Source organism: Carcharhinus amblyrhynchos, chromosome 17 (assembly GCF_965287045.1).
Source record: "Carcharhinus amblyrhynchos chromosome 17, sCarAmb.v2.hapA, whole genome shotgun sequence".
In the NCBI taxonomy this organism is placed as follows: Eukaryota; Metazoa; Chordata; class Chondrichthyes; order Carcharhiniformes; family Carcharhinidae; genus Carcharhinus; species Carcharhinus amblyrhynchos.
In genome coordinates, this window is record NC_137340.1 from 56,916,737 (window position 1) to 56,943,993 (window position 27,257).

At 45.8% G+C, this 27,257-nt stretch overlaps 1 protein-coding gene across 2 annotated transcripts in view; it reads right to left on the reverse strand.

Moving 5' to 3' along the window:
- Positions 1-2,916: 2,916 nt before the first annotated feature.
- pcgf6 (polycomb group ring finger 6) overlaps positions 2,917-27,257 on the reverse strand; it is an 87,702-nt gene continuing 63,361 nt past the window's right edge. Inside the window, exon 10 of one of the 2 annotated variants that reach the window (XM_080205353.1) lies at positions 2,917-2,989. In XM_080205353.1, the coding sequence (XP_080061479.1) occupies positions 2,942-2,989 (48 nt within the window). In that variant the 3' untranslated portion in view covers positions 2,917-2,941. Of the gene's footprint in view, positions 2,990-9,080; positions 9,371-27,257 lie in introns of those variants that run through there. The other variant, XM_080205352.1, reaches the window with a different exon arrangement.

A 27,257-nucleotide genomic window follows, 5' to 3' on the forward strand; every position in this document is an offset into this window, starting at 1 on the left:
TCTCTTGCACTCTGTGCTCCAGAGTGTCTCGGAGAATTCATGCCGGTGAGTGGCGGCAGGGCTTTCTCCCGCCAGAAAGGCCGGAATCAACGTGTTGAGTGGGCCATTGTGCATGGGCTGCTCGACCAGTGGGGAGATCAGCACATGCACACTGCCCTTCCCATTGCCAGCCTACCCATCCCCCACCAATTGCTGGCCTACCCCACCACCCCCGAGCTCCAATCACCAGCCCTCCATGGCCAGCCCCAAACCCCCCCACTGCCTTAATGTGCAGCCCAGCCCCTTCTTGCACCACCCGCCCCATCCCTCTCCATGGCCAGCCCTGATCACCTTCTCCCTCCTTCTTCCACTGATCCCATTGCAGAGTGTGCAGCAGGTACCCCATCACCTCCAATCAGCACCCCCAGTGAACCCCACTCTCTCTGGTCCCACCCCCTTGGCACTGCCCAGTGTCTGGTGGGCAATGCCAGGGTGCCCAGTGGGAATGATAGGCTGGCACTGCCCAAAGGACTCCCCCTTCCCCTGATTCCTCGGAAGGTGGGGGGGGCCTCAATCCCCATCAGTGGGATGAGCATGCCTAATCTCTGTTGATGTTGGTGGGAACGTCCCCCGGTAGGGGTGGGGGTGGGGTGGGGTGGGGTTGGGGGGTGGGGGGGGGGGGCGGTGGGCGGTGGGACATAATTGAGCCTGGAGCGTTTCGTCCCAGGCTCACTAATCATATTGAAATGGAAATTTCATTATGCTAATCAGCCCTGCACCGATTTCCAGCTGATTACGTGGAAAAACATAGCCTGGGGAACTCTCGAGCGGTTGGATACCTGATGTCTCCCTGCACCCTGGGCTACTTGGGCATGATGTAGAGATGCTGGTGTTGGACTGAGGTAAACACAGTAACAAGTCAGGTGAGTGAACCTGATGAAGGAGCAGTGCTCTGAAAGCTAGTGGTGTTTGCTACCAAATAAACCTGTTGGACTTTAACCTGGTGTTGAGAGACTTCCTACTTGGGCATGACAGTGGCCTGGAGAACCCTAGGCATACAAAGTTATCTACCTAAGTAGGAAAAACAGAATATAGAGTATTAACTGAGGAGAGATAGGGAAGCGATGGCCAATGGACCTGCTGCTGTTATTCATAAGTCACTGAAAACTAACATGCAGGTACAAATGGTAGCCTTTATTGAAGGGGATTTCAGTACAGGAATAAGGGAGTGTCTGCTTGTGTAGAACCTTGGTGAAACCACACCTGGACTATTGTGTGCAGTTTCGGGCTCCTTACCCAAGGAAGGACATACTAGCCACACAGGGAGTGCAACGAAGGTTCACCAGACCAATCCCTGAGATGTTAGGATAGTCTGGTCAGAAAAGATTGAGGAGACTGAGCCAGTATTTTCTAGAGTTTAGAAGAATGAGAAGTGATCTTATTGAAGTGTACAAAATTCTGACAGAGTTTAACAGGGGAGATTGGGGAAGGATATTTCGCCTGGCTGGAGGTCTAGATCCACGGGACACAGTCTCAGAATAAGGAGCAAGCCATTTATGTGTATCATGTGGATAGTGATTGTATTTTTGATTCATTCATGGGACATAGGCTTCATTGGCAAGATGTAGAGATGCCAGTGTTGGACTGGGTTAAACACAGTAAGAATTCTCACAACACCAGGTTAAACACCAGGTTTATTTGGTAGCAAACGCCACTAGTTTTCGGAGCGCTGCTCCTTCATCAGGTGAGTGGGAGTTCTGTTCATAAACAGGACATATAAAGACACAAACTCAATTTACAGAATAATGATTGGAATGCAAATCTTTACAGGTAATCAAGTCTTAAAGGTACAGACAATGTGAGTGGAGAGAGCATTAAGCACAGGTTAAAGAGATGTGTATTGTCCCCAGACAGGACAGTTAGTGAGATTTTGCAAGCCCAGGCAAGTTGTAGGGGTTACAGATAATGTGACATGAACCCAGGATCCCGGTTGAGGCCGTCCTCATGTGTGTGGAACTTGGCTATCAGTCTCTGCTGAGCGACTCTGTGCTGTCATGTGTTGTGAAGGCTGCCTTGCAGAACGCTTACCCGAAGATCAGAGGCCGAATGCCTGTGACCACTGAAGTGTTCCCCAACAGGAAGAGAACACTCTTGCCAGGTGATTGTCGAACGATGTTCATTCATCCGTTGTCGTAGCATCTGCACGGTCTCCCCAATGTACCATGGTACATGGATTTTGCTACCAAATAAACCTGTTAGATTGTAACTTGGTGTTGTGAAGCTTCTTACTGTGTTCACTGGCAAGGCCAGCATTTATTGCTCATCCCTAATTATCCTTGATAAGGTGATGGTGAGCTGCCTTCTTGAACTGTTGCAGTCCCTGGAGTGTAGATTCCCCCACAGTGCTGATAGGAAGGGAAATCCAGGATTTTGACCCAGCGACAGTGAAGGAACGGCGATATATTTCTAAGTCAGGTGGTGAGTGAGTTGAAGGGTATCTGCTGCCTTTGTCCTTCTAAATGTTAGTGGTTGCTGGGTTGGAAGGTGCTGCCTAAGGAGGCTTGCTGAGTTCCTGCAGTGCATCTTGTAGATGTTGCGAGTGTCGGTAGGTGTGGAGGGAGTGAATGTTTGTGGATGGGGTGCCAATCAAGCGGGGCTGCTTTGTCCTGGATGGTGTCAAGTTTCTTGAGTGTTGTTGGAGTTGCACTCATCCAGGCAAGTGGTTAGTATTCCATCACACTCCTGACTTGTGCCTTGTAGATGGTGGACAGGCTTTGGGGAGTCAGGAGGTGAGTTACTCACTGCCTGATTCCGAGCCTCTGACCTGCTCTTACAGCCACAGTATTTAGATGGTTAGGCTAGTTCAGTTTCTGATCAATAGTAACCCCCCAGAATGATGATAATAGGGATTCAGCAATGAAAATGCTATTGAATGTCAATGGTTAAGAATGGAGGCAAATGGTTAGGCTGAAGCACTTGTCCCAGTGCAGAGGCTTTCTGTGATTCTATCCTAGAGTCAGACAGAAACAATAGCAAAGGGAATAAATGAATAAAAACACTAGCCGGCCCTTGAGATAGTGAGACGCCAGAACTGCTTCAGCAGATCCCTAGCTGCTGCCTTCTGACAGTTGCACTGCTGGTCACAGCTGTAGTAAACACTTTATTGTTCAGCTCTGAGACTCTGAATGTTCCAGCTGACTCTCTCAGGGATTCCTGACTGTTACTGTGAAACTTTCTGCAACCTTTCAGGATATTAGAGCCCAGTTAACATACATAACAGTATGAAGGAAACTTCACAGTGTGATTAACAGCAATGTTGAGGCATTGTACCAGAGAAAAACAATAATTACACAGTTCCAACCATTCTCATCTGCAATGGCCCTTCATTCTGACATCTCTTATCCCTATCCCCTATCCCTTTTGAACAGACTTACCTTGCACTAAGTTGATCTTTCTCTACACCCTAGTGATGACTGTAACACTACATTCTGCACTCTCTTGTTTCCTTCTCTATGAATGGTATGCTCTGTCTGTATAGTGCGCAAGAAACAATAATTTTCATTGTATGTTAATACATGTGATAAAAATAAATTAAACCCATTCCTCAGGATGGGGTGGGAGCAGGGGGCAGTGTAGGGGGCAGTGGGTGGTGATAGTGCAGGGGGCGGGGGGGCAGCAGTGACTGTGCCAGGAGGCGGTGATGGTGCAGGGGGCTGGGGGGAGCAGTGATGGGGCAGGGGGTGGGGAGCGGGCAGCGGTGATGGTGCCAGGGGGCAGTGACAGTGCCAGGAGCGGTGACGGTGCAGGGGGCGGGAGGGCGGTGGTGATGGTGCCAGGGGGCAGTGACAGTGCCAGGGGGCAGTGATGGTGCAGGGGGTGGTGACGGTGCCAGCTGACAATTGCAGTTACAAGGCTGACATTTTTCTTTTGTTGGACTGAATTTGACCTCATTTTATCTTTTTCCATAACATCTATAAACTGAATTATAATCACTAACCACTAAATACCCACCCACTGAAACCCCGCCCAGTCCCACTGATAATCCTTCCTGCTTTCACTCTCATTTCCTAAAATCTAGAACTATTGCCTCTCTTGTTGGGTTTGTTACACAATAGTTGGCCGGGGGGGGAGCGTTTTCCTGAACATATTTTTAGAATTCTGTACCTTTCACCTGGTGGGATCCAGTGTAACCACATCTACAATAATTGTCTGTGGTTTGAGGCAGAGTTATTTAGCTGGAGGCTGAGCTGCAGCCATTGCAATGCACTGGGGAAGGGGAAAGTTAGCTGGAATCACTGTACTGAGAGGCAGTCACAGCCCTTACGGGTGGGATTTGCTCATTTGGTCAGTGTCATGATGTGACTGCAGTGAGGCAGATTTAGAGGTCCAGAAGATAGCATTTAGCAGCCTCCGCCTTTACAATTATTCACCAGGTTTAAGGTTCTTATGGATGAAAGCAATGGCTGCAGGATGGATAAGCAGACTGACCATAGCACTGTGTTATAGGAAGCCATTCAAATGGAGGAAGTTAATAGGAATGGAGTAATAGTAGAGGGCAGTATTGTCAGTGGGTTAGACATAGTTTCCTGCATTTGAGAGTGAGAGTCCCAGAGGATTGGGAAGCCTTTAAAAGCAATCAGAGGACAACTAAAAAATGGGTGGAAAAGATGAAATATGAGGGTAAGCTAGCTAGTAATATAAAAGATCGCAAGAGCTTTCTTTAAGATATATAAAAGTGAAGAAGGGACAAAAATGGACATTGGACGGCTGGAGAAGTGACACTGGGGGACAAAAAATGGCAGAGAAACTGAATTGGTAGTTTGTATCAGTCTTCATGGTGGAAGACATCAGTAACATGCCAGAACTTCAGGGGCAGACTCACTAAGGAGAAGGTGCTAGGGAAGCTGAAAGGTTGCTGAAGGTGGATAAATCATCCGGACTGAATGGACTACACTCCAGGGGTCTGAAGGAGATAGCTGAGGAAATTGTGGAGATATTGGTGGTGATCTTTCAGGATTCACTGGAGTCAGGGAAGGTCCTAAAGGACTGAAAAAAGACTAATGTAACACCCCTGTTTAAGAAAGGAGTGAGGCAGCAAATGGGAAATTGCAGGCCAGTTAGCCTGACCTCGGTCATGGGTAAGATCTTGGAATCCATTATTAAGGATGAAATTACAGAGTACTTGGAAGTGCATGCTAAAATAGGACTGAGTTAGCATGGCTTCATCAAAGTGAGGTCATGTCTGACGAGTCTGTTAGAATTCTTTGAGGAGGTAATAAAAAAGTTAGACAGAGAGCCAGCAGACGTGATTTATTTGGGTTTCCAGAAAGCCTTTGACAAGGTGCCTTGCAGGAGGCTGCTAAATAAACTCAGAGCGAATGGTGTTAGAGGCAAGGTATTGGCATGGATAGAAGATTGCTTGACAGACAGAAGGCAGAAAATGGGATAAAGGGGTTCTTTTCAGAATGGCAGTGGGTGACTAGTGGTGTTCCACAGGGTTCAGTGTTGGGACCACAACTTTTCACTGTATCCATTGATGATTAGGAAGATGGAACTGAGGGCATGGTTGCTAAATTTGTGGATGATACAAAGAAATGTAGAGGGACAGGTAGTGTTGAGGAAGTGGGGAGGTTATAGAATGTCTTAGACAGGCTAGGGGAGTAGGCAAAGAAGTGGCAGATGGAATACAATGTGGGAAAGTGTGAGGTAATGCCTTTTGGTAGGAAGAATAAGGCGCAGACTATTTTCTAAATGGGGAAAGGCTTTGGAAATCTGAAACACAAAGGGACTTGGCAGTCCTGGTTCAGGACTCGCTCGAGGTTAACATATAGGTTCAATCAGCAGTTAGGAAGGCAAATGCAATGTTAGCATTCATTTCTATAGGGCAAAATACAACAGCAGGGATGTACTGCTGAAGCTGTATAAGGCTCTGCTCAGACCCCATTTGGAGTACTGTGAACAGTTTTGGGCCCTGTATCTAAGGAAGGATGTGCTGGCCTTGGAAAGGGTCCAGAGGAGGTTCACAAGAATGATCCCAGGAATGAAGGGTTTGTGATATGAGGAGCGGTTGAGCAGTCTGGGCCTATATTCAATGAGGGGGGAATCAAATCGAAAATTACAGAAAACTGAGAGGACTAGATAGAGTGGATGTGGAGATGATGTTTCCCCTGTTGGGAAAGTCTAAGACCAGATGGCACAAAATCTCAGAAGGGATGCCAATTTAAGACTGAGATGAGTAGAAAATTCTTCTCTCTAAGGTTTAGGAGTCTTTGAAACCCCTTGCCACAATGAGTTTTGGGAGCACAGTCCTTGTGTATATTCAGGGCTGAGATGAATAGATTTCTGATCAGTAAGGGAATCACGTGTTACAGAGAAAAGTCAGGAAAATGGGTGTGAGGTGTGTAGGGTCAGCCATGATCCTATTGGTGGATAGTGGAGTAGGCTTGAGGGGCTGAATGGCCTACTCCTGTTCCTGTTTGTTACAGTTTAAGAACTTCAGCAATGTCTGAACTTCTGGATTGTAATTGAATGCATCAAAGCTTTTTTAAAAAATGGAATTAGTTTCATTTTTCAAATAGTAAACAATTTCATTCCAAGTTTATTAATCAGCAAAAATTTAACAAACTGGTGAAAAATATCTAAAATCTCTCCTGAACAGTTAAAAAAATTAGCAAGGTTCTCTGTACAAAGGCAAAAGGTCAGAGTGTTGATATCAGCTCCAATCACTACCAACAACTGGTGTCAAAGCAGTCTCACATCATCGGTCAGTGCCAGGACGTGACATCACAGCGGTCAGTGCCAGGACGTGACATCACAGCGGTCAGTGCCAGGACGTGACATCACAGCGGTCAGTGCCAGGACGTGACATCACAGCGGTCAGTGCCAGGACGTGACATCACAGTGGTCAGTGCCAGGACGTGACATCACAGCGGTCAGTGCCAGGATGTCGTGGCTGGTCAAGGCCAGTACTTAGAGGTGACATTACTATAGTTCAATGTTACTAGTGGTCAGTACTAGGATGCAATATCACAGCTCATTCCAACGGACAGTGACATGACGTGCAGTTAAAGCTGCCTCATAGTGTTGGTGCCACATATAATATTTTTAAGTAATCTACAGTACAGTGCAAGCTAAACAGGATGCAAAAACTTTGTTGCATAAATAGCTATGGAGTAGGAACAGGCAGAGAGGTCCAGAGGAAGAAGTTGGGTAACTGACAGGATGTAATGTTTTGCCATGTTGCACTACTGATCCTTAAGTGATCATCTTTTTGGTGAAACACAGCCTCTGATTCCAGCTGCACTGGAGCTGAACGAGATCGCGCAGCCTCTGATTCCAGCTGCACTGGAGCTGAACGAGATCGCGCAGCCTCTGATTCCAGCTGCACTGGAGCTGAACGAGATCGCGCAGCCTCTGATTCCAGCTGCACTGGAGCTGAACGAGATCGCGCAGCCTCTGATTCCAGCTGCACTGGAGCTGAACGAGATCGCGCAGCCTCTGATTCCAGCTGCACTGGAGCTGAACGAGATCGCGCAGCCTCTGATTCCAGCTGCACTGGAGCTGAACGAGATCGCGCAGCCTCTGATTCCAGCTGCACTGGAGCTGAACGAGATCGCGCAGCCTCTGATTCCAGCTGCACTGGAGCTGAACGAGATCGCGCAGCCTCTGATTCCAGCTGCACAGGAGCCAGGGGAGATCGCGCAGCCTCTGATTCCAGCTGCACAGGAGCCGGGGGAGATCGCGCAGCCTCTGATTCCAGCTGCACTGGAGCCGGGGGAGATCGCGCAGCCTCTGATTCCAGCTGCACTGGAGCCGGGGGAGATCGCGCAGCCTCTGATTCCAGCTGCACTGGAGCTGAACGAGATCGCACAGTCTCTGATTGCAGCTGCACTGGAGCTGAACGAGATCGCGCAGCCTCTGATTCTAGCTGCACAGGAGCTGGGGCAGATCGCGCAGCCTCTGATTCCAGCTGCACAGGAGCTGGGGCAGATCGCGCAGCCTCTGATTCCAGCTGCACTGGAGCTGAACGAGATCGCGCAGCCTCTGATTCCAGCTGCACTGGAGCCGGGGCAGATCGCGCAGCCTCTGATTCCAGCTGCACTGGAGCTGAACGAGATCGCGCAGCCTCTGATTCCAGCTGCACAGGAGCCGGGGCAGATCGCGCAGCCTCTGATTCCAGCTGCACAGGAGCCGAACGAGATCACGCAGCCTCTGATTCCAGCTGCACAGGAGCCGGGGGAGATCACGCAGTCTCTGATTCCAGCTGCACAGGAGCCGGGGGAGATCGCGCAGTCTCTGATTCCAGCTGCACAGGAGCCGGGGGAGATCGCGCAGCCTCTGATTCCAGCTGCACAGGAGCCGGGGGAGATCGCGCAGCCTCTGATTCCAGCTGCACAGGAGCTGAACGAGATCGCGCAGCCTCTGATTCCAGCTGCACAGGAGCTGAACGAGATCGCGCAGCCTCTGATTCCAGCTGCACAGGAGCTGAACGAGATCGCGCAGCCTCTGATTCCAGCTGCACAGGAGCTGAACGAGATTGCGCAGCCTCTGATTCCAGCTGCACAGGAGCCGGGGGAGATCGCGCAGCCTCTGATTCCAGCTGCACAGGAGCCGGGGGAGATCGCGCAGCCTCTGATTCCAGCTGCACTGGAGCCGGGGGAGATTGCGCAGCCTCTGATTCCAGCTGCACTGGAGCTGAACGAGATCGCGCAGTCTCTGATTCCAGCTGCACTGGAGCCGAACGAGATCGCGCAGCCTCTGATTCCAGCTGCACTGGAGCCGAACGAGATCGCGCAGCCTCTGATTCCAGCTGCACAGGAGCCGGGGGAGATCGCGCAGCCTCTGATTCCAGCTGCACAGGAGCCGGGGGAGATCGCGCAGCCTCTGATTCCAGCTGCACAGGAGCCGGGGGAGATCGCGCAGCCTCTGATTCCAGCTGCACAGGAGCCGGGGGAGATCGCGCAGCCTCTGATTCCAGCTGCACAGGAGCTGAACGAGATCGCGCAGCCTCTGATTCCAGCTGCACAGGAGCCGGGGGAGATCGCGCAGCCTCTGATTCCAGCTGCACTGGAGCTGAGTGAGATCGCGCAGCCCCCGATTCCAGCTGCACTGGAGCTGAGTGAGATCGCACAGCCCCCGATTCCAGCTGCACTGGAGCTGAGTGAGATCGCGCAGTCTCTGATTCCAGCTGCACTGGAGCTGAGTGAGATCGCGCAGTCTCTGATTCCAGCTGCACTGGAGCTGATCTGTGCAATTTCCAAACGGAGCACAGATCAGCTCCATCTTGTTTGGTGTCACAAGGGATCCCAATAACATTACTTTGATAATGGGAGGGAATCCACCATCATTTCCGAGATCTCACGAGTCCATAGTGTAGAATAAGTAAACCGTCCTGAAACAGAGGAAAGACAAACGTGTCATTCATACAAATGGCTTTCTCTCAATTTCTTCCCTGCCCAATGTCCATGAGTAATGATGAAATTGATCCTGGGTTATATGGTTTGCGCTGAACCCCTGCCCTCTAGGAACTGAGCAGAGATACACAATCTATCTCGACTTAATGCATTTAGGAAATCTGCAGCAAACTGGACAAGAATAGAAAATAAACATTAGGACATAATCTATTTCAGGAGAGATAAAGAATGAGACCTGGGGCAATATTGATTAAAGAGGGAGCATGTTGTGCAGAAATTGACTGTGGGCAAGGAAGGGAATAGAAAGTCAATGTGGGCAGAACTCAAACCTACATTAGTCAGAGATATTAGATAAATTAGTATTACAGATCATTAAATTATGGGAAGGAAATGAAAGAGGAAATCTGCAGTCAGATTTCGGAGATGAGCAGAAATAACAAAGCCCCTATAATTATCCCCTATAGATTTGAATAGAGAAGTATGAGTAGCGAAAGTGGAATGGGACACTAATGTACACAGGACTTCTTACTCTGACACTGGATTGAAGAGCAACAGTAAAATCTTTATTATCCAGCAAGTGAGGAGAATCTAAAATGCTGGTTAACAAGGCCTTACATTTACCAATGCAGTACTGTGCAGTACTTGTACCATAATACACAGGTACTCAAAGTAAAGACCAGGAGTCTCTTTACTTCCAAATATTCTACGGTATGTTAAAACATCAATGAAAAGAGTAAATGTTATAGCTATGGATTCCAGGTACTTGTGTAACTGCTTGCAGTTGGTAAGGTGATAATTTGTATTCTGGGACCATCAGAAATTCTGAATAGTATTAAGCTCTGGTTGATTTTGTGAATAATACAAAGTTTACAGCATTTTTAAAAAAGTGGTTGCAAAGGTACAGAACAACCCAAATCCCAATATTGCAAAACCCCAAAAAGGCAAAGTACTTGTAGTGTCAGGATGCTAAGGATAAATAAGGAGCTTAGAAACCAATTAAATAAGAGAGGTAGATCTATAAGGATTGAAGATTCCCATTCCTTTTCCTCTGAATCTTGAAGCTCTGAACCTGCTGCTAAGTTGCATAATTTCAGATGGTTACGAATCTCTAGATATAGAGGGGAACAGTGAGAGAAAAACACGGTAAAGAAAGGGATATCCAGATGAGAGAGAGGTGGCAAAGCGAGAGATAGCAAATAGTGAGAGAATTGATAGAGGGAAAGAGACAGGGGCATAAAATGAAAGTTAGACTAAGACAGAGAGAGATGGAAACAGAAAGACACAAAGTTAAGAAAGGATGAAATGCACTGTGGCACCATCACCCATCACCACAGTGTTCCCTGTCCAACACTGGCTCCTGCCTACTCCGCCCCATCAATTTTAAAATCCTCATCCTGGATTTCAAATTATTCCACCACCCACAAACCTCCTTATTTCTGTAATCTTACAATGCTCTGAAATCTGAGCTCTTCCAAGTCTGATCTCTTGAGCAATCCAATGTTCATTATGCTACGTTTGTTGCTCTGCTTTCAATCACCTGCAGTTCCTTTCCAAAACCTCTCCTCCTCTTTCTCTGAAAATGCTCTTTAAAACTTACCTCTTTTTCCAAGCTTTGGGTACCTGTCCCAATGGGGTTCCTTATGTGGCTTCCTGTCATATTTTATTACAAGAGTATCAGCAGTAGGAGCTGGAAATGGCCATTCGGCCCTTTGAGTCTGCTCAGCCAGTCAATAAAATCTTGGTGGATTTTTCACTTCCACCTCACTGTGATCAGTACCTTGGTGTTTTTAGTATTTGTAGAAACACAGAGAATAGGAGCAGGAGTTGGCCATTCGAAGCTGCTGCACCATTGAACATGATCCTCTATCTCAGCACCATACTCCCACACGCTCCCCATACCCCTACTTAAAATATATTCAGTGATTTGGCTTCCACAGCTTTCCGTGGTAGAGAATTTCACAAGTTCACTAACCTCAGAGTAAAGAAGTTTCTTCTCATCTCAGTGCTAATGAGATGCTCATCACAATATGGTTGAATTTCTGATACAGATGGAGGGTGAGAAAGTAGGGTCCCAAACCAGTGTCCTCTGCTTGAACAGAGGGGAGTATGATAAGATGAGGGCGGAATTGGCTAATGTAGATTGGGGGCGCAGATTGGTTGGTAGGATAGCTGAGGAACAGTGGAGGATTTTTAAGGAGATCTTTTTCAGTACTCAGCAAAAACATATTCTGGTGATAAAGAAGGACAGTAAGAAAAGGGATAACCAGCTGCAGATGTCAAAGGAAATAAAGGAGAGTATTAAATTAAAAACTGATGCATACAGAGTGGCTAAAAATAGTGGGGAATTAGAAGATTGGGAAGGATTTAAAAAACAACAAAGAATGACTAAGAAAGCGATAAAGAATGGAAAGATAGAGTATGAAACTAAACTAGCTCTAAATATAAAAAATGATAGTAAAAGTTTTTACAAATATATAAAGAGGAGGAGGCTGGCTAGAGTGAGCATTGGACCCTTGGAGGACGAGAGGGGGGATTTAATAGTGGGAAACGAGGAAATGGCTGAGACTTTAAACAAGTTTTGTGTGTTGGTCTTCACGGTTGAGGACACAAATAGCTTACTGAATATTAAAGATAGGGGGTTTGTAAGGAGATGAGATCCTTAATACAATTACTGTTACTAGAGAGGTAGTGCTTGGTAGACTAATGGGACTGAAGGTAGACAAGTTCCTGGGACCAGATGGAATGCATCCCAGGGTTCTGAAAGAAATGGCAGAAGTAATGGCAGATGCGTTAGTAATTGTTTATCAAAATTCACTGGACTCTGGGGAAATGCCGGCGGACTGGAAAACAGCTACTATTACGCCACTGTTTAAAAAAGATAGCAGACAAAAGGCGGGTAACTACAGGCTGGTTAGCTTAATGTCTATAGTTGGGAAAATGCTAGAATCCATCATTAAAGAAGAAATAGCACAACACCTAGAAGAGAATGGTTTGATCAAGCAGATGCAGCATGGGTTCATGAAGGGGAAGTTGTGTTTGACAAACTTACTGGATTTTTATGAAGATGCGACAAATGCGGTAGACAGAGGGGAACCGGTGGATGTGGTGTTTTTAGATTCCCAGAAGGCGTTCGATAAGGTGCCTCACAAAAGGTTGCTGCAGAAGGTTAGGGTACACGGAGTTGGGGGTAAAGTGTTAGTGTGGATTGAGGATTGGCTATCTAACAGGAAGCAGAGAGTCGGAATAAATGGGTGCTTTTCTGGTTGGCAGTTGGTGACTAGTGGTGTGCCGCAGGAATCGGTGCTGGGGCCTCAACTGTTTACCATTTACATAGACGATCTGGAGGAGGGGACCAAGTGTAGGGTAACAAATTTGCTGACGACAAGATGATGAGTGGAAAAACGAATTGCGTGGAGGACACGGAAAGTCTGCAGAGAGATTTGGATAGGCTGAGAGAGTGGGCGAGGACCTGGCAGATGGAGTATAACATTAGCAAATGTGAGGTTATCCACTTTGGAAGAAATAATAGTAGGAAGGAACATTATTTAAATGGTGAAAAGTTGCAGCATGCTACGGTGCAGAGGGACCTGGGGGTCCTTGTGCACGAATTGCAAAAACTCAGTCTGCAGGTGCAGCAGGTGATCAAGAAGGCGAATGGAATGTTGGCCTTTATAGCGAGGGGGATAGAATATAAAAACAGGGAGGTCTTGCTGCAACTGTACAAGGTACTGATGAGGCCGCAACTGGAGTACTGTGTGCAGTTTTGGTCCCCTTATTTGCGAAAGGATATATTGGCCTTGGAGGGAGTACAGAGAAGGTTCACCAGGCTGATACCGAAGATGAGGGGGTTAGCTTATGAGGAAAGATTAAATAGACTGGGCCTGTACTCATTGGAGTTTAGAAGGCTGAGGGGGGATCTTATAGAGACTTACAAGATAAATGAAGGGGCTAGATAGGGTAGAGGTAGAGAGATTCTTTCCACTTAGAAAGGAAACCAGAACTAGAGGACACAGCCTCAAAATAAGAAGTGGGGGGGGGCAGTTTTGAACAGAGTTGAGGAGGAACTTCTTCACTCAAAGGGTGGTGAATCTCTGGAATTCTCTGCCCGTTGAAGTGGTGGAGGCTACCTCGCTGAATATATTTAAGTCACGGGTAGATAGGTTTCTGATAGACAAAGGAATTAAGGGTTATGGGGAGAAAGCGGGAAAGTGGAACTGATCCACTTCAGATCAGCCATGATCTTATTGAATGGCGGGGCAGGCTCGAAGGGCTAGATGGCCTATTCCTGCTCCTATTTCTTATGTTGTTCTTATGTTGTAGACCCTTCAGCCAGAGGAAACAATATTCCTGCATTCAGTCTGTCCAGCCCTGTCAGTATGTTATATGTTCCAATGAGATCCCCTCTCATTCTTCTAAATTCCAATGAACACAAGCCTAATTGATTAAATATCTCCTCAAATGACAATCCTGCCATCCCAGAAATCAGCCCGTTGAATCTTTGCTGCTTTCCCTCAAGTATATCATTTCTTAGATAAGGAGACTAAACTGCACACACTACTCCAGCAGTGGTCTTCCCAAGACCCTGTACAGCTGCAGGACAACATCCTTGTTGTTGTACTCAAATCCTCTTGCAATGAAAGCCAACATTCCATTTGCTTTCCTAACTGCTTGTTGTACCTGAATACTTGTTTTCAGTGACGGATGTACAAAGACACACAGGTGGCACAGTGATTCGCATTGCTGCCTCACAGCACCAGGGACCAGGGTTTGATTCCCAGCTTGGGTCTCTGTCTGTGCGGAGTCTGCACATTCTCCCCATGTCTGTGTGGGTTTCCTCCCACAAACCAAAAGATGTGCTGGTTAGGTGCATTGCCATGCTAAATTCTCCCTCAGTGTACCCGAACAGGGGCCTGACTAGGGGATTTTCAAGTAATTTCATTGCAGTGTTAATGTAAGCCTACTTGTGACACTAATAAATAAACTTTAAAAAAGGTCCCTTTCTGCATCATCATTTCCCAATCTATCATTTAAATAATACTCTCTCATTCTGTTTTTCTTATTGAACTGGATAACCTCACATTTATCCACATTATGTTGCAACTGCCATATAATTGTCCACTCACTCAACTTGTCTAAATTACTTCTTTACATCCTCCTCACCTTGCCACCAAGTTTTGTGTCAACAGCAAACTTAGAAATATTACATTTGGTTCCTTCATCCAAATCATTGATATACTGGGAATAACTGAGGCCCAAGAACTAAATCCTGCGAAACCCCATTAGTTGTGCCTATCTCTCTGTTTCCTGTCTGCTAACCGATTCTCAATCCATGCCAGTATATTATCCCCAATTCCATGTGCTTTAATTTTGCACACCAACATCTTATGTAGGACTTTATCAAATCTTTCTGAGAATCCAAATACACCACATCTACTGGTTCACCCTAATCTATTCTACTAGTTACGTTCCCAAAAATCTCCCAGAAGTTTGTCAAACATGATTTCCTTCTCCTAAATCCCTGTTGACTTTGTCTAATCCCGTTGATATTTTCTAAATGTCCTGTTATCATATCTTTATAATAGACCACAATCAGTAAGGATAAGCAACAGCACATCCTCCATGATTATCAATACCGGTGCCCCACAAGGCTATACTCCTTATATACCTATGACTGTGTGGCCAAATTCCCCTCCAACTCGATTTTCAAGTTTGCTGATGACACCATTATAGTGGGTCAGATCTCAAACGATCATGAGATAGAGTACAGAAATGAGATTGAGAATCTAGTGAACTGGTTTGATGACAATAACCTCTCCCTCAATGTCAGTAAAATGAAAGAGATAGTCATAAACTTCAGAAACCGTAGTGGAAGACAAGCCCCTGTCTACATCAACGGGGACGAAGTAGAAAGGGTCGAGAGCTTCAGGTTTCTAGGTGCCCGGACCACTAACAACCTGGTCCCTCCACGCTGACAATATAGTTAAGAAAGCCCACCAATACCTCCACTTTCTTAGGAGGCTAAGGAGATTCTGCTCTCACTAACTTTTACAAATGCAGCATAGAAAACATCCTTTCCAGATGTATCACAGCTTGGTATGGCTCCTGCTCTAAGATCGCAAGAAACTACAAAGGGTTGTGAATGTAGCCCAGTCCATCACGCAAATCTGTCTCACATCCATTGACTCTGACTACACTTCCTGCTGCCTCAGAAAAGCAGCCAGCATAATCAACACGCACCCTGGACACATAAAAGATACAAAAGTCTGAGATCACATACTAACTGGCTCAAGAACAGCTTCTCCCCTGCCAGACTTTTGAATGGACCTACCATATATTAAGCTGATCTTTCTCTGTACACTAACCATAACTGCAACATTATATTCTGCACCTTTCCTTTCCTTCTCCCCTATGTGCTCTATGTATAGTATGCTTTGTCTGTATAGTGCGCAAGAAACAGTACTTTTCACTGTATCCCAATACATGTGACAATAATCAATCAAATCAAAAAGACTCTAGCATTTGCACTACTAATGGTATTAGGCTAACCGGTCTGTAACTCCCTGTTTTCTCCCTTCCTTTTATTAAAATAACGGGCTATGTTTGCCAGGACTGTCCCAGTAGCTACAGAACTTTGGAAAATGACAAGCAACGCATCCACTATTCCCATCACTACCTCCTTCAGAACCCTGGGATGCATTCAAACATTGTCTACCTATATGCTGAATCTACTCAATGACTGATCATTCACTGCCAACTGGGTACAGAACTCTAAACACCCACAAACCTTTTCAGTGAAAACATTTCTCCTCATCTTAACCCCTAACTCTGAAAAAGGTGACCAACTGCTAACTGTAAGTGTGCCCAACACCACATGGACTGCAGTGGTAAAGCTTTACACAGCTGTAACATTTCTTGCCAACTTTTATACTTGATGCCCTGGATGATCAAGACAAGCATGCTGTATTGACCACGTTATCCACCTTACCACTTTCACAGGTTTGTAGAACTGCACAACCAGATCCTTCTGCTTGTCAATAGAGTCATAGAGGTTTAAATCATGGAAACAGCCCTTTGGCCCAACTTGTCCATGCCACCCTTTTTTTTAAAAAAAACCCCTAAGCTAATCCCAATTGCCCACATTTGGTCCATATCCCTCTATACCCATCGTACCCATGTAACTATCTAAATGCTTTGTAAATGATAAAATTGTACCCACCTCTACTACAACCTTGGGTAGCACAGTAGCACAGTGGTTAGCACTGCTGCTTCACAGCTCCAGGAGCCCAGGTTCGATTCACAGCTTGGCTCACTGTCTGTGTGGAGTTTGCACATTCTACCCGTGCCTACGTGGGTTTCCTCTGGGTGCTCCGGTTTCCTCACACAGTCCAAAGATGTGCGGGTTAGGTTGATTGGCCATGCTAAAATTGCCCCTTAGTATCATGAGATGCGTAGGTTAGAGGAATTAGGGGGTAAATATGTAGGGATATGGAGGTAGGGCCTGGGTGGGATTGTGGTCGGTGCAGACTCGATGGGCCAGATGGCCTCTTTCTGCACTATAGGGATTCTATGATTCTCTACAGCTTGTTCCAGACACACACAACCCTCTGTGTGAAAATATTGCCCCTCTAGACACTTTTGTATCTCTCTCCTCTCACCTTAAACCTATGTCCTCTAGTTTTAGACTACCCTACCTTCGGGAAAAGATATTGACCGTCTACCTTGTCTATACCCCTCCTTATTTTATAGACGTCTAAAAGGTGATCCCTCAGCCTTCTACGGTCCAGAAAATAAAAGTCCTAGTCTATTCAGCCTCTCCTTATAACTCAATCCATCAAGTCCTGCTAGCATCCTAGTAAATCTTTTCTGCACTCTTTCTAGTTTCATAATATCCTTTCCATAATAGGGTGACCAGAATTGCACACAGTATTCCAATTGTGGCCTTACCAATGTCAATCAGATAAGTCCCAACTCCTGTATTCAATGTTCTGACCAATGAAACCAAGCATGCTGAATGCCTTCTTCTTCACTCTGTCCACCTGTGACTCCACTTTCAAGGAGCTATGAACATGTACCCCTAGATCTCTTTGTTCTGTAACTCTCCCCAACGCCCTACCATTAACTGACTAAGTCCTGCCCTGGTTCAATCTACCAAAATGCATCACCTCGCATTTGTCTAAATTAAACTCCATCTGCCCTTCATCAGCCCACTGGCCCAATTGATCAAGATCCTGTTGCATTTGGAGATAACTTTCTTCACTGTGCACTATACAGCAAAAGCTTCAACAATTTACAGTATAATTCACACCTGAATTTGATCCTCCAAAACGCATCACCTCACATTTGTCTGGATTAAACTCCATCTGCCATTTCTCTGCCCAAGTCTGCAATCTATATCCTGATGCATCCTTTGACAATCCTCGTCACGATCTTAAATTGTGCTAATTTTTGTGTCATCCACAAAATTATTAAAAACACCATGTACATTTCTCTCCAGATCATTTATACATATTACAAACAACAGAGATTCCAGCACTGATCCTTGTGGAAGACCACTAGCTACAGATCTCCATTCTGAAAAACACCCTTCCACCACTACCCTCTGTCCTCTAGAACCAAGCCAGTTCTGCATCCATCCAGACAGCACACCTCAGACCCCATGAGACTTCACCTTTGCACCAGCCTGCCGTAAGAGACCTTGTCAAATACCATACTAAAGTCCTAAAGAAAGGACAGACATGGCCATATTCAAGTTCTGTTTGACCAAACACTGTTTATCTATATTCCTTTGCAGAATGTTTGCATTGTCCCTCCCAGCTTATATTCCCATCTAACTTCCAAGATAATGCCAGAGTGAGGCAACTTCTTGCAAGCTGTGTCCTGCATACCGTCTAATTCTACCTTTTACTCTCATTCTATGCTTCTAAAACATCATTCTTTCTCTACACCCTAGCTATGATTGTAACACCACATTCTACACTCTCTCATTTCCTTCCCTATGAATGGTATGTTTTAAGAACATAAGAACATAAGGACATAAGAAATAGGAGCAGGAGTAGGCCATCTAGCCCCTCAAGCCTGCCCCGCCATTCAATAAGATCATGGCTGATCTGTCGTGTCTCAGTTCCACATTCCCGCCCTCTCCCCATAACCCTTAATCCCCTTGCCTATCAAAAACCTATCAGCCCATGTCTTAAATATATTTAGCGAGGCAGCCTCCACCACTTCAACGGGCAGAGAATTCCAGAGATTCACCACCGTTTGAGTGAAGAAGTTCCTCCTCAACTCCGTTCTAAACCACCCTCCCTTTATCTGGAGGCTGTGCCCTCTAGTCCTACTGTCCTTTCTGAGCGGGAAGAGCCTCTCCACCTCTATCCTATCCATCCCATTCATCATCTTATATGTCTCAATGAGATCTCCCCTCATTCTTCTAAACTCTAACGAGTACAAGCCTAGTTTATTCAGCCTCTCCTTATAGTTCAACCCCCTCAACTCTGGTATCAGCCTAGTAAACCTCCTCTGCACTCCCTCCAAGGCCAAAATATCCTTGCGTAAGTGCAGCGACCAAAACTGCACACAGTACTCCAGCTGCGGCCTCACCAGTGCCCTATACAGCTGCAGCAAGACCTCCCTACTTTTATATTCAATCCCCCTCGCTATGAAGGCCAGCATCCCATTCGCCTTCCTGACCACCTGCTGCACCTGTAGACTGGGTTTTTGCGACTCATGCACAAGGACCCCGAGGTCCCTCTGCACCGTCACATGCTGCAGTTTTTCGCCATGTTTTGTCTGTATAGCAGGCAAGAAACACTACTTTTCACTATATGTTAATACATGTGACAATAATACATCAAGTCAAATAACTTTGTATTGCACGAGAACTTGGAAACATCAGACTGAGTCCCTCGGCTAAGTTATTGATACAGTTTGTGAGTAGCTGGGAGACAAGCACTGATTCCTGTGGCCCTGTTTTGTTCGACAATACTCCTGTGAAGCACATTAGAATGTTTTCCAACACGAAAGGTGTGACATGAATATAAGTTGTTGCAGTTGACAGAGACAGATAGGGACAAAGGGGAAGAGAGACAGGGAGAAGAGGAACGACAGAGGGAGGAAATAAACTGAGGTGAAGAATGTGAAAAAAGATGGAAACAAAAGTCAGCAGAGTAGTATGAGAGAAAAGCGGGGCAAAGCTCAGCATTGTCTAATAGCTGTCTGCTTCATCAGTCTTTACTGATACCACTGAGTGGCAGAACCAACACCGAGCTCTCAATGCTGACAATGAGTGGCCCTGCTGCTACTGCCAGCTCCCTGCCTGCTTTTTCTCCAGAATGAACCTCTTCTTAATAAAGTCAAACAAAGCATAGCCTTGGATGGAAAACAGAACTTCTGATTGATTCATGTAATTGTACACAGACCAGGGAAAAAAAAAAATCAATAAAGTGCCTGTGGACACAGTAATGATCAATTGTATGAAATCAGATAATGATAAAGGCTGCTGTTGTCACTGACTAAGCAGGATTAAGCAGGGGGCAGAGGGTGGGCAAACAGACTGAACACAGGGAATGTAAAACTAGGGCAGAGATTTTCATCACCTTTGATGCAGTTCCCCAATTTCATGCAGCTGGAGAACCATTGGCTGATACCATGTAGATCCAATATGGGCATTTTTAGCACAGTTATAAACAGGGCCAATATTGGGATAAGCTGCCTTCACTTATTGCAAAAAACCAAAAAAGAGCTCCTTTGTAGTTTAATAGCACCTGCGATACACAGCATGCTTCTGGCATCAGGATGTATGCTTGTGGAAACTACCACATCTACCTTGGCTTTGTGACAATACTGGAAAGGCTTCCGCTCCAGCTGGAAGGTGCCAATAGCAGGAGTTGGCAATGATGAGCTTGGAGAGCAGACGGCTTTTATTTTAGATTGTATGCTGCGTCTATTTTCAGCTTCTGCAGTTGTGTATCGTAATCACTGTCTAAATCAGCCATAAAACAAGTCTGTATTTCATTTCCAAAAGTGCAATAATCAACATTCTTCGTTCAAACCACGTTTATCAGCAAAGTTAGTTTCTGTCAGACCAAATGGCATCAACACCCTCCATTTACTGAGTCCAGGAGCGGCATTGCAGAGACGGTGGGTGAAAGTTAGGAAATGGGCTACGGGGAATCGGACATTAATAGAAGATGGGAGGCTGAAAGCATTGAAATAGTGGAGACTGGAGATGACAAAAGAACAGAGAGTGTTTCTGCAGCAGATAAACAGAGAAAAAAATGATTTTACAGAGGGGGAAGCAGGCACTTTTAGAGATGGAGAGAAAATGGGGTTTCAAATCCACTTCTGGGTCTAAAAGGACAGCCGACAGGACAGTCTGGTTTAGCCCGAGACCGTTGCCAAGCACAGTGAGTGTACCAACAGAAAGGAAACAGAGTTTGCTGAGGCTCAAAGACAATGATTCAGGTCTTCCAAAACTTCACTGAAGGAAACAGTACCTCATTTTGAGCAAAATATTTTCAGCACATCTGAACGTAGAAGATTAAATATTAACGGCATTGTGTGTGTAACTACACATAAATCCACAAGCCATAAAGGAATCTGTCATGTGTTAGACTAATCTTCTCCTGGCTCCAGGGCTCGTGTAATTTATGAAAAATTCTATTTGGATTTCTGTACAGCCAAACTAGTTGCATTATCTGACTGTTACTTATCAAGTTGTTATAAAATCCAACATTAAATAATCACTGACATAAATTGTCTTCTTCTAAAACTCTCTCCTATAAGATTTGTGCAGTAATTCCGTCCCTATACACCTCTGTTTGTTGACCTACACAGAATCATGTTCCCCCCAGTGCCTCCAACTTTAATTCTTATCCTGGTGTTAGATCCTTTCTTGGCCTTATCCCTCTGTTATTTTCTCCAGCCCTGTGACCCTCAGAGCGTCTTCAATGCTGCCCCCTTAGGCAACACTCATCCCTTCATCCGCTATTGGCAGCCCACGCCTGCAGTCCCCTAGGCTGAACATAAGAAATAGGAGCAGGAGTAGGCCATCTAGCCCTTCGAGCCTGCCCTGCCATTCAATAAGATCATGGCTGATCTGAAGTGGCTCAGTTCCACTTTCTCGCTTTCTCCCCATAACCCTTAATTCCCTTGCCTATCAAAAACCTATCTACCCGTAACTTAAATATATTTAGCGAGGTAGCCTCCACCACTTCAACGGGCAGAGAATTCCAGAGATTCACCACCCTTTGAGTGAAGAAGTTCCTCCTCAACTCAGTTCTCAACTGCCCCCGCCTTATCTTGAGGCTGTGCCCTCTAGTCCTGCTATCCTTTCTAAGCGGGAAAAATCTCTGTACCTCTACCCTATCCATCCCCTTCATTATCTTATACGTCTCTATAAGATCCCCCCTCATCCTTCTAAACTCCAACGAGTACAGGCCCAGTCTATTTAGTCTCTCTTCATAAGCGAACCCCCTCATCTCTGGTATCAGCCTAGTGAACCTCCTCTGCACTCCCTCCAAGGCCAAAATATCCTTGCACAAGTGCGGCGACCAAAACTGCACACAGTACTCCAGCTGCAGCCTCACCAGTACCCTGTACAGTTGCAGCAAGACCTCCCTACTTTTATATTCTATCCCCCTCGATATAAAGGCCAACATCCCATTCGCCTTCTTGATCACCTGCTGCACCTGCAGACTGGGATTTTGCAACTCGTGCACAAGGACTCCCAGGTCCCTCTGCACCGTAGCATGCTGCAGCTAGAGACAGTACACATCTCTTTAACCTATGCTGATGCTATCTCCAATCACATGTCTGCATCTTTAAGACTTGAATAGCAGGTTAGATGGGGGTAAGGCAGTTGACGTAGTATATATGGACTTTAGTAAGGCGTTTGATAAGGTTCACCATGGAAGGCTTCTGCAGAAAATGCAGATGTATGGGATTGAGGGTGATTTAGTTAATTGGATTAGGAATTGGCTGGCAGATAGGAGACAGAGGGTGGTGGTTGATGGTAAGTATTCGTCATGGAGTTCAGTTACGAGTGGTGTGCCTCAGGGATCTGTTTTGGGGCCACTGCTGTTTGTAATTTTTATAAATGATCTGGATGAGGGTATAGTTGGGTGGATTAGTAAATTTGCTGATGACACCAAAGTCGGAGGTGTGGTAGATAGTGAGGAAGGGTGTCTTAGTTTACAGGGGGACTTGGACAAGTTGCAGAGCTGGGCCGAGAGGTGGCGGATGGAGTTTAATGCGGAAAAGTGTGAGGTAATTCACTTTGGCAGGAATAACAGATGTGTGGAGTATAGGGCTAACGGTAGGACTCTGAATAGTGTGGATGAACAGAGGGATCAAGGTGTATGTGTACATAGATCCCTGGAAGTTGGGAATCAAGTAGATAGGGTTGTTAGGAAGGCATACGGTGTCTTGGCGTTTATTGGTAGGGGGATTGAATTTAGGAGCCGCAGCGTCATGTTGCAACTGTACAAAACTCTGGTGCGGCCGCACCTGGAGTATTGTGTGCAGTTCTGGTCCCCACATTATAGGAAGTATGTGGAGGCTTTGGAGAGGGTGCAGAGGAGATTTACCAGGATGTTGCCTGGTATAGAGGGGAGGTCCTATGAGGAGAGACTGAGGGATTTGAGGTTGTTTTTGTTAGAAAGAAGGCGGCTACGAGGGGACTTTATTGAAACATATAAGATGATTAGAGGTTTAGATAGGGTGGACAGTGATAGCCTTTTTCCTTGGATGGAGAAAGCTAGCACGAGGGGGCATAGCTTTAAATTAAGGGGTGGTAGTTATAGGACGGATATCAGGGGTAGGTTCTTTACCCAGAGGGTGGTGAGGGATTGGAATGCCCTGCCTGCTGCAGTTGTAAATGCGCCTAGTTTGGGGGCGTTTAAGAGATCCGTGGATAGGTTTATGGATGAAAAGGGTTTGGTTTAGGTTAGAGGGTCATTGCTTTTTAACTGGTCGGCGCAACATCGTGGGCCGAAGGGCCTGTTCTGCGCTGTAATGTTCTATGTTCGCTGCAAAGACTTGCATTCTAATCAGTATTCTGTAAACTGTATGTGTCTATATATGCCTTTCTCTGATCAGAACCTTCCGCATACCTGACAAAGCAACACCATTTCTGAAAGCTTGTGGGATTACTATCAAATAAACTGGTTGGACTTAAACCTGGTGTTGTGAGACTTCTTACTGGACAAAAGCAGAACACTGCATCTAACTGGATAGCTCTTTCAAAGAAATGACACAGGCACGATGGGCTGAGTGGCTTCTTTCAGGAACTATATCATTCTATGATTCTAATCAAGAAGAAATCTGACTTTCGAAAAATACAATAATTCTGCAGCAGAGACAAGGGAACTATGTGGGTAAGAAAGATAAATCCTGTTCATTGTGAATAAGATGTGTGATTTCACAGATCATAGCCACACACAAACACAAAGCAATTTTGCAAACTGACCAGTTATTTCCAGCCTACCTCCACAATCAAACAGACAGAGCAGAGGATAAACCTCCCATTAATGAGGTTCAGAGAAAAATACATGAAATACAATTTAAATTTATTAGGCCTTGCCATCCCAGGAGGCAGTTTCCTTGGTTACTGCACATGTGCAGCTGAGCTTTGTAAAGATCATTCACAGGTCACCCAGCAGGCACATGCACTTAGTTATAGCATGACATTCACAGCCTACTCAGAACAAATCCATCAAAGTTACAGCATCCCCTGAGAAGAGCAGCAAATTGTAGCAGCTGAGATTTTCCTTTGCAGCAATGAGCTGATGTTCTGAGATTGGTATAAACTGCTGGCTGTGCATTAGTTATTTGTAAGGAACTAGACTCCAATGTGACCCAGCGCTTGCTTCCTGCTCAGGACTGCACCGCAGAACTTCCCCTCTGCCTCAGCCTGCACTTGGGAGGAGGAGGAGGGGGAGGAGGGGGGGGTATGCGGGGAGGGGCCGGTGGATGGCTATGCTGTCTGTATCTTTGGACATAGTCTGTGCTGCACATAGCCAGTATCAGCTGGACTCTATTGGTCTGAGCCATTTTGCACAGTAAGGAAACCAGGACAGCATAAGGTACATTTAGCCATGGTGAGGGATTGGAATGCCCTGCCTGCTGCAGTTGGAAATGCGCCTAGTTTGGGGGCGTTTAAGAGACCCGTGGATAGGTTTATGGATGGAAAGGGATTGGTTTAGGTTAGAGGGTCATTGCTTTTTAACTGGTCGGCGCAACATCATGGGCCGAAGGGCCTGTTCTGCGCTGTAATGTTCTATGTTCTATGGTGAGTGACTGGGGGTCAGGACTGTCCAGACCTCCCCTCAGCCTCTGCCCCAGGCTAATTGCTGTGCCTTTATATCGACTGTGGATTGTGTGATATGAGTGAATGATGAATAATTGGATTCATTAAATTGATTATCTGACAGTACACAGTGAGCTGGTCACAGGCAGTGACTGGCCTTCCAATGACATGCCAGCTGTGAGTCAGTGTATAACATTCTCACCTCTGAGTCAGAACATCATGGCTCCAAGTCCCACTCCAGAAACCTGAGCACTAAAATCTAGGCCAACACTTCCATGAGGAAGTGTGCACTGACAGAGGTGGGGTCTTGTAGAAGAAATATTAATTAAAGGAAGCTTTTGACCAAGTGTGACATCAAGGAACCCCAGCAAAACTGGAATCAATGGGAATCAGGGGTAACTCTCCCCTGGTTGGAGTCATACCCTGCACAAACGAAGATGGTTGTGGTGACTGGAGGTCAATCCAGGACATCATTGCAGGAGACCCTCAGGATTTGTATCCTAGAGGAGGTGCTGGAAGTCTTAAAGCCCAAAGTAAATAAATCCCTGGGACCTGATGGAGTGTATCCCAGGATGTTGTGGGAGGCTAGGGAGGAAATTGCAGATCCCCTAGCCAAGATATTTTAATCATTGATGCTCACGGGTGAGGTGCCTGAAGATTGGAGTGTGGCAAATGTTGTGCCTTTATTTAAAAACAGCTGCAGGGAAAAGCCTGGGAACTACAGACCAGTGAGCCTCACATCTGTGGTGGGTAAATTGTTGAAAGGTATTTTGAGAGACAGGATCTACAGGCACTTAGAGGTACAAGGACTGATTAGGGACAGTCAGCGTGGCTTTGAGAGTGGAAAACCATGTCTCACAAATTTAACTGAGTTTTTTGAATGGGTAACAAAGAAGGTAGATGAGGGCAGTGCAGTTGATGTTGCCTAAATGGACTTTAGCAAGGCCTTTGACAAGGTACTGCATGGTAGGTTGTTGCATAAAGTTAAAACTCATGTGATCCAGAGTGATGTATCTAAATGGATACAAAATTGGTCAGAGGGTGGTTGCAGAGAATTGTTTTTCAAACTGGAAGCCTGTGACCAGCAATGTGCCTCAGGGATCAGTGTTGGGCCCACTGTTATTTGTCATTTATATCAATGATTTGGATGAGAATATAGGAGGCATGGTTAGTAAGTTTGCAGATGACACCAAGATTGGTGGCATGGTGGACAGTGAAGAAAATTATTTCCAATTGCAAGGGGATCTTGATCAATTGGGCCAGTGGGCTGACGAATGGCAGATGGAGTTTAATTTAGACAAATGCGAGGTGATGCATTTTGGTAGATTGAACCAGGGCAGGACTTACTCAGTTAATGGTAGGGCATTGGGGAGAGTTCCAGAACAAAGATCTAGAGGTACATGTTTGTAGTTCCTTGAAAGTGGAGTCACAGGTGGACAGAGTGGTAAAGAATGCATTCGGCATGCTTGGTTTCATCAGTCAAAGCACTGAATACAGGAGCTGGGATGTCTTGTTGAAGGTGTACAAGACATTGGTAAGGCCACACTTAGAATACTGTGTGCAATTCTGGTCACCCTATTATAGAAAGGAAATTATTAAATTAGAAAGAGTACAGAAAAGATTTACTAGAATACTATCAGGACTTGATGGATTGAGTTATAAAGGAGAGGCCGAATAGAACATAGAACACTACAGCACAAACAGGCCCTTCGGCCCAAAAGTTGCGCCAATCACATCTATACCTACTAACCCATAGATCTATCTATAACCCCCAATCCCATTAGATCCCATATACTCATCCAGAAGTCTTTTAAAAGACCCCAGCGAGTTCGCCTCCACCACCACCGACGGCAGCCGATTCCATTCACTCACCACCCTCTGAGTGAAAAACTTACCTCTAACATCTCCTCTGTACTTGCTTCCCTGCACCTTAAATCTGTGTCCTCTTGTAGCGACCATTTCAGCCCAGGGAAATAGCCTCTGAGAATCCATCTAGACTGAGATTTTTTTCTCTGGAGTGTAAGAGGCTGAGGGATGACCTTATAGAGGTCTATAAAATAATGAGGGGCATAGACAAGGTCAGTAGTCAATATCTTTTCCCAAAGGTAAGGGCATCTAAAACTAGAGGGCATAGGTTTAAGGTGAGAGGGGAGAGACGCAGTTTTTTCACCCAGAGGATGGTGAATGTCTAGAACAAGCTGCCAGAGATAGTAGTACAGGCAGGTACAATTTTATCTTTTAAAAAGCATTCAGATAGTTACATGGGTAAGATGGGTATAGAGGGATATAGGCCAAATGCAGGCAATTAAGACTAGCTTAGGGGTTTTAAAAAAAAACAGGTGGCATGAAGAAGTTGGGCCAAAGGGCCTGTTTCCATACTGTAAACCTGTATGACCCAGTCTTCAGCTGCTTCATCAATAACCTTCCCTCCGTCATAAGGTCAGAAGTGGGGATGTTCGCTGATGATTGCACAATGTTCAGCATCATTCGCCACTCCTCAGATACTGAAGCAGTCCACGTTCAAATGCAGCAAGACCCGGACAATATCCACACTTGGCCTG